At 55.5% G+C, this 8,002-nt stretch overlaps 1 protein-coding gene across 1 annotated transcript in view; it reads left to right on the top strand.

Annotated features, from left to right (window-relative positions):
* Positions 1 to 8,002, top strand: part of CSMD1 (CUB and Sushi multiple domains 1) — a 710,708-nt gene that overhangs the window by 608,159 nt on the left and 94,547 nt on the right. The window contains exons 33-36 of the mRNA XM_015570591.1: positions 2,775 to 2,870; positions 5,643 to 5,846; positions 7,247 to 7,371; positions 7,824 to 7,920. Of these exons, the coding sequence (XP_015426077.1) occupies positions 2,775 to 2,870; positions 5,643 to 5,846; positions 7,247 to 7,371; positions 7,824 to 7,920 (522 nt within the window). The remainder of the gene's footprint in view (positions 1 to 2,774; positions 2,871 to 5,642; positions 5,847 to 7,246; positions 7,372 to 7,823; positions 7,921 to 8,002) is intronic.

Here is an 8,002-nt window from a genome sequence, read left to right as displayed (position 1 = left end):
ATAACCAGCTCTTAAGAGTTTCACATCCCTTCCCGAATGAGCCGGGTTCCCAACCCAGCGGTGTCTTGATCCCTGTACTAGTGCCCAAGCTCTCACCTAAACAGGCCACTTTGCGGTGACCCTGCCAGCACCCTAACGTGAAATGAAACAAAACCCGCCTCGTTAATGTCAGACATGCAGACAACGACCATCTCACGCCTCCCACTCGGCACCAAACATCAAGGAACCACGCACAGTAGCTTTAGCCACGGAGAAGCTTTAGGGAGCTGAGGACTGAGTTGGAGGGACAGGTCCCTGTGCAGGACAACCAGAGCCCCTTTCCCTGCTAAGCGTGTCGCCCCTTCGTCCACAGTCGTGTTCGGGCAGTTCGCCTACTTCCAGACAGCACTGAGCGACGTGGCCGAGTTGTTCGACGGGACCCACCCGCAGGCCCGGCTCCTCAGCTCGCTCTCCGGGTCCCACTCAGGTAAATGCCAGAGAACCTGCTGGTACTTCTGTTCAGATGGGCGTGTGGCTCGTTCTAAACTCCGTGTGTGTTTGTGTGCTTGTGTGTTCGTGCGTGTGTGTATGTGTATGTATGTGTACGTGTGTGCATGCACACATGTGCGTGTGTGTGCACGCACACATGTGCGTGCACGCGCGTGTGTGTGTGTGTGTGTGTGTGTGTGGAGAAACTTAGTAATCCTTGAGTGTGTTGTTTGTTTAGTAAAATCTTCGCTAAGAAATGTCCAGTGGACCTTTATCCCATAGACAAAGCCGTCTGCTTTGATTGTCCACTTACTAAGATTACAAAAAGTAGGCTATCCCTCTCAATAAAAGTGGAAAATATCCAAGAGAAAGGATTGACTGGGATGTTTTTAATTTCTATTCTATGTGTTGGGAGCTTCTTCCTGGAGCTAAACAGTATGAACATTTTGGTCTCACTCAGTTGACCCCTGCAAATACATATGTTTAGACCAGGAGGCCTCAAACTTTTTAAACAGGAGGCCAGGTCGCTGTCCCTCAGGCCCTTGCGGGGCCGGACTATAGTTTAAAAAAAACTATGAACAAATTCCTATGCACACTGCACATATCTTATTTTGAAGTAAAAAAACAAAACAGGAACAAATACAAGATTTGTATGTGCATGTGGCCCGTGGGCTGTAGTTTGAGGACCCCCAGTATAGACCCACTACATCCACACGTGTAATAGTACATGTGATTATCACATGTGTGTATGCACGCATCCATGTATGTGTGCGTGTAAACATAGTTGGGCTTCATGAAGCACAGAATATTGGTTTACAACTTATTTGTTCTCCATATTTTCACTTGAGAGGACCTGTGTAGGTGTCCCCATCAGACCACACGTGCGGCCAACGTCACGGTGTTTGTTCCGTGTGGTGTTCAGAGGCAGGTGTGTTCCCTGGGCCTCATGACCCCGGCCCCTGTCTGAGACCTTGCCGTGTCCAGCAGCCACCCGAGCACAGTGGCCCCTCTGTGGCCATCGGTCAAGGCCTGGTGGCTCCCAGTGTCCACTGTCGTTAACCAAAGGCCGCAGGGCCCGCGTCTTGATCATTTCTACCCAAGTCCAACGGGCGCTGTCAGAACGGCATCAGGAGACGCCATTGACAACACGGACACACGGAAATCCCACTTCCCTTAGGGACCCATTGAAATCCCACTTCCCTTAGGGACGCATTGAAATCCCACTTCCCTTAGGGACACATTGGAATCCCACTTCCCTTAGGGACCCATTGAAGGCCCACCCCCCTTAGCGGCCCATTGAAGTCCCACTTCCCTTAGGGACACATTGGAATCCCACTTCCCTTAGGGACCCATTGAAGGCCCACTTCCCTTAGGGACGCATTGAAATCCCACCCCCCTTAGGGACCCATTGAAGTCCCACTTCCCTTAGGGACCCATTGAAGTCCCACTTCCCTTAGGGACCCATTGAAATCCCACTTCCCTTAGGGACCCATTGAAATCCCACTTCCCTTAGGGACCCATTGAAATCCCACTTCCCTTAGGGACCCATTGAAATCCCACTTCCCTTAGGGACCCATTGAAATCCCACTTCCCTTAGGGACCCATTGAAATCCCACTTCCCTTAGGGACCCATTGAAATCCCACTTCCCTTAGGGACCCATTGAAATCCCACTTCCCTTAGGGACCCATTGAAATCCCACTTCCCTTAGGGACCCATTGAAATCCCACTTCCCTCAGGGACGCATTGAAATCCCACTTCCCTCAGGGACCCATTGAAATCCCACTTCCCTCAGGGACGCATTGAAATCCCACTTCCCTCAGGGACGCATTGAAATCCCATGCCCTCACAGGCCCGGCAGTGAGCTCTGAACCTGCTTTAATCCGAAGGCAGACATGTATTTTGTGAGGTTTTTCCGAAATCCTTTCATTTTTAAAATCGCAGCTTTGGACTCAGAGACGTTTCGTTAAGTAAAACCTCAGCGAGTGAGTGTCAGACACGGTTGATTCTGCGTCAGTGATTAGTCAGCTCTTAGTTTCCCGCCTGATCGGCTGCCAGGCCCATCATCCCTGAGCTTTCCCAAACGAAAGCGGGTGAGATCCCGGTTGGAACAGCACCTTCATGGGACGCGTGGGCGAGAGCAGAGCCGGACAGTCCTTCAGGAAAGGATGGGCGGGGGTTGTAAGCCCTAAAGTGCGGTCCCGGGAGAGTTCAAAGCCTGCACGTCACCTTCCAAGCGAGGGGCTTCTCGTTACTGTCGCCCAGCGGCGTGCACGTGCGGATGCGCAGTGTCTCTGTTCTCCCGCAGGCGAGACGCTGCCCTTGGCGACGTCCAATCAGATTCTGCTCCGATTCAGCGCGAAGAGCGGGGCGTCGGCCCGCGGCTTCCACTTCGTGTACCAAGGTAACCCTCCGGCCACCCTGCCGCCTCCACCCCCGACCTCGGGCTCCCGTGGAGGCACAGACAATGCCCCACTTCCATTTTTTGTTTGTTTTTTAAGAAATTGAAGATATTCGTTTATTTATAACAAAAGTATTTTATCAAAATATTAAAAATTTTAGTTTGACCCAAATCTATTTCTACTGCAAAGACAACTGTCCCCTGATTTCTCTGGCCCGTGCAGGCAACACATAGTGTGCAGAATACTTTTGCAGGGCACCTCCCACTTTGCGAAACGATTTCAACTATATTTCAGTTTATCTAAGAAAAATATTTCATAGAAGTGTAGATTTTAGTAACTTTTAAGGGAATTCATAAATGTATGTTTCCAAATCATATTGCAAAAGCTAATTGAAAAGGCAATTTAACAGAACCCAGTAAGTGTCCCCGCGTCTGTCCCTCTAAACAACTACTTCGTTTTGCTTGTGTTCTGTTGCCTTTAGGATTTCCGCCCCATATGTTTACTCTTTAACGTGGGGCTTGTCCACAGTGTGTGGGATCGCCCCAGGTTCCCGGGATGTGAGGCCTTTTTCCTCCTTCTGTCCCCCTGTGCGTGGATGCTCACCCCGCGCTTGGGGCCCAGGGCAGGGTGGCTCTGCTGTGCCAGGGCCTCCAGGCCGGGCCAACAGGCTGCTGCAGGGAGAGCTGCGCCTCAGATGGGAGCGGCCCTTCCTTTCCCGGTCCCGGTTCTGCTTGGGCCTGGAGAGCTGGGGCTCCGGGAGGTTTTCCTCGGGGCCTGAGTCTCCCCCCAGCAGGGGCTCCTACAGAAACCGGTGATGTCATCAGGATGTTCAGAGAGTTTTGGAGGACAGTCCTCCTGTCATTTACATCTGGGGCACCTCCCACCGCGCATCCCTGCCCTGCACGCGGGTCGCGGGAGAAAACCCTGGGCGTCCAGAAATCCAGGGGCTAAGAGGTGATGGGCGGGGAGCATGGTACTCGCACGAGTGGGAGGGAAGGAGCTCGGAGCCAGGCCACGTGGCCGCGGCTGGAATGGTGCCGAGACGCTGCTGCGAGTTAGAATCAGTCCCTTTGCTCTAGGCCAGTGGTTGCCGGCCGGAGGTCCGCAGGCCGCGGGTGGTCTGTGAGGCCCGGAAGGCTGGTGCCCGCTGCCATGCCTTCTGTTAAAATGTAGGGAACTCCCCGGGGATTTAAAAATGGACCCAGTGGAGGGTGGCCCGTTTGGCAACTCACCGCTCACCACTACAAACTTTCTTAAAACAAGCTCAGTGTCCCCTTCTGTGGAAGCAGGTTTACAAACCGCGGGCTGTGTGGGTGACACAGAGGATCTCCCCGTTCAGTCATTTCCATCCGCAGAGTTTCCGGTTCCCGTCCCCGTCGGCCTGGCCGCAGCCGCCTCTGATTCTTTTAATAGAGATTAGATCCTCAATCAGATCATCGCGTAAAATATCCGAGGCTAATGTCTATCCTCTTTGCAAAAGCTACACTTCAAAGCCCTCGTTCTTAAAACGGGTTCCTGTTTAAAGTAGCGTATTATCATTGAAATGGATAAACTACAGGAACATAGACACAAAGGCAGTGATGTACAGCGACTGCCTTCTCCTTGTGCTTGAGAATCATAATGAACCCGCATCCTCACTATTTTACAAAATCCCAGCGTACCCTCTCGCCTTGCTGTGTTCCTCCCGTGAGCTTATGCAAAAATGGACTGTTTGCGTCAGGGCTGACCCCGTCGGTCCTGCACATGAACGGTCAGGTTGAGCGCTGCTTCCGAAAGATGGCAATTCTACGGAAGCCTGGAGGTGACGTGACCGTCATTGTACAGAAACCTCCCGCATACGGCCCCCAGGTACCAGGGCGGCGGCATTCTCTCCTGCTACTAAAGCGTAAGGCCGCACGGGGACTTTCTCGCACCCTCGGCCACGGGATGCCTGACCAGGTTAGCCGATGGGTCTGTTAGGGAGAGCGAGCCGGGAGGGATGGCGGGGAAGACGGGGTGCAGGGGGCGCAGACGCAGCAAACCCGCAGGGGAGCGGCATGAGCAGTGTGTCAGTGTCACAGGAGGACGGCCCTGGGACAGCACAGCTCTGCGCGGCCGCTCATTCTTTCCGTGTAGGCAGCGTGCAGCTCTGTGGACCCCCTTCCCGGAGACAGTATCTCACCCCTGAATGGAAGTGCAGTTTCATCAGAATAAGCGTCTGACTTTCATTCACGTAAAATTGCTGCCGCACCGAGTTGCCCACGTGGTGTCGGAGCCACGGAGGCTCGGTGCCCACAGGAGGAGCGTGCTGGGCAGAGCCGTGGAGGAGGGGTCGCCGCTAACGCGCGTCTGTGGGCATGTCTCTCCCAGGCTGTGCTTTTAAAACTATGCTTTTCTTCATGTCAGAGAGGAAGGGTGAGGGAGAGAGAGGGAAACATCAAGGATGAGAGAGAATCATTGATTGGCTGCCCCTTGCACACCCCCCATGGGGGTTCAAGCCCACAACCCGGGCATGTGCCCTGACCGGGAATGGAACCCTGACCTCCTGGTTCACAGGTCGATGCTCCACCCCTGAGCCATGCTGGCCCGGCAGAGAAGCCGTTTCTTCGTGTCTCTTCCCCAGGAGCACAGGGCGAACTTTAACTGCCTAAAGGCCCCTGAGATGCAAGGGGCCCCCGGGGTTCTCAGGGCGAGGCTGTGGACGGCACTGTTAACCCCCACGCCCGTGATCCTCGGGCAGAGGCCCTCACGTCCTCCATGAGGCCGTCATGGCATGTTGTGTGCTTTGCCCCCAGCGGTCCCTCGCACCAGCGACACCCAGTGCAGCTCGGTGCCCGAGCCCAGGTACGGCCGCAGGATCGGCTCCGAGTTCTCCGCGGGTTCCATCGTGCGGTTCGAGTGCAGCCCCGGGTACCTGCTGCAGGGGTCGGCCGCCCTGCGCTGCCAGGCAGTGCCCAACGCCCTCGCCCAGTGGAATGACACCATCCCAAGCTGCGTGGGTAAGAAGGGTTCCTGGGCGGCGGCCAGGATGGAAGTGGCCCGGAGGAGGCAGCCGGGCAGAGGTGGCTGGGAGGAGGCGGCCAGGAGGAGGCGGCGGCCGGGAGGAGGTGGCCGGCCCCCTGCAGTGCGTTGAAGGGCTGTTGTCCACGCTCTGCGGGCTCCGTCCGTCCACCTTCCTGCAGACCTGGCCAAGGGGCAGTGTAGTTGTGGAAAGAACCGAGTAGCAGCAAACCCTGCAGATTATTGTTCCAGGAAACCACTTGTCAGATGGACACGAGGAAACACGTTTTCCTTCTCAGTCCTTACCCGGTCCACCATCAGCTCTCAAGCCATGAGCACGCACATACTTTCATTTTAGGGGGAAATCATCACACATTGATTTGTGTAATGCCCTTTTATTTATTTTTTAAAAATATCTATTGATTTCAGAGAGGAAGGGAGAGGGAGAGAGATAGAAATATCAATGATGAGAGAGAATCACTGATCGCTGCCTCCTGCACGCCCCACACTGGGGATCAAGCCTGCAACCCGGGCCTGTGCCCTGACCGGGAATGGAACCGTGACCTCCTGGTTCATAGGTCAACGCTAAACCACTGAGCCACACTGTCGGGCTGTAATTCCCTTTTAGTCAGCGTGTGCTGAGGAGAATGTGCAGTGTAGCAGGTGAGGCAGCCCGAGTGGCGACCACGCTGTGTAAGAACCTCCCGCAGAACCGTGATTGGCGCTTGAAGTCATTTGTATGTTTCCAGCGCCCCCTCCCCCCCGGACCTGCTCAGAGATGGCGTTAGCACGGCTGGGAGTTAGCCGCTTGTCTGTGGGTTCGAGAACAGTCGGGGAGCTCCCACACGTGGGGCGTAGATGATCCCATACGCAGGTCCCTGCAGAGCCGCCCTCGCTAAACACGTGGCATCTCGAGGCCGTGACCAGATTTCTCTCCCGACACAAGGTCTCCGCTTCCCGGCATCGTCAACAGTAACCCACGGCATTGCCGATTCGAAGAAGGCGGCGAGATTAGACCTGAGCCAAAAACCCGCTTAAGCCCGCCTGGCGTGGCTCAGTGTTTGAGCGTCGACCTATGAACCGGGAGGTCACGGTTCCATTCCCGGTCCGGGCACAGGCCAGGGCGGCGGGCTCCATACCCAGTGGGGGAGGCAGCAGGGAGGGGGGACGGGTGTGCAGGAAGCAGCTGATCCATGAGTCACTGTCATCATTGATGTTTCTATCTCTCTCCCCCTCGGTCTTCCTCTCTGAAAGCAATAAAAATATGTATTTTTTAAAATGCTACTGAAGGTGTGGCAGTCCACATTAAAGTTCTCTTAGTGGCTGCTCACGGGGAAAGGATGCTCTGCACCAGCTAGCGGGGCCTCCCCGGCCTCACGCTCCCTCCCCGTGTCCCCAGTGCCCTGCAGCGGCAGCTTCACGCAGCGGAGGGGCACGATCCTGTCGCCCGGGTACCCAGAGCCCTACGGGAACAACCTCAACTGCGTCTGGCGGATCCTGGTGGCCGAGGGCTCAGGCATTCAGGTGGGTCCTCCCTCGGCCGGGCGGGCGCGGCCGGGCCCTGGGCGCCTTCTCTCGCCTTGGGTGTTGGTTGGTTTAAACCTTCAAACCTAGTCGGCTTCTCTCTTCTTCCCATTTCTACAAAGGGTCTCTAGGCACGTTTCTGTGTGAAATTCAAACCATAGGTTCTCACCATGTTGACGTTGGAAAGAACTGAGTAGCAAACCCCACAAGTTATTCTTGCTTGAAACCGCTGTCAGTTCAACACGTAGAAACACGTTTGCTTCTCTCTGTGGGCGAACACTGTGTTAATAGCCCACAACCCGGGGCAGCGCCTGTGGAAGTGCCGGTGCCCTCCCCGCGGTTGGTTCTCTTGGCTCCGCCTTCCTCTCGGTCCACACTGAGTTTCATAGAAGCCTCGTTGCCGTGGCCGGTTTTGCACCGAAGACACGTTAACCCGCTGTTGCCTGTGGCAGATCCAGGTCATCAGCTTCGCCACCGAGCAGAACTGGGACTCCCTGGAGATCTACGACGGCGGGGACGCCACGGCGCCCAGGCTGGGCAGCTTCTCAGGTGAGACGCCGGCCCCGGCCCCGTCCCTGTCCCTGTCTCCGTGGGCCAGGTCATCACACCAGCAAACACTGCCCGGCACTGC

This window comes from Myotis davidii, unplaced genomic scaffold (genome assembly GCF_000327345.1).
Source record: "Myotis davidii unplaced genomic scaffold, ASM32734v1 scaffold807, whole genome shotgun sequence".
Classification (NCBI taxonomy): domain Eukaryota; kingdom Metazoa; phylum Chordata; class Mammalia; order Chiroptera; family Vespertilionidae; genus Myotis; species Myotis davidii.
The sequence above is the reverse complement of the archived record's forward strand: the minus strand, read 5'-3'. Positions and strand labels throughout refer to the sequence as shown.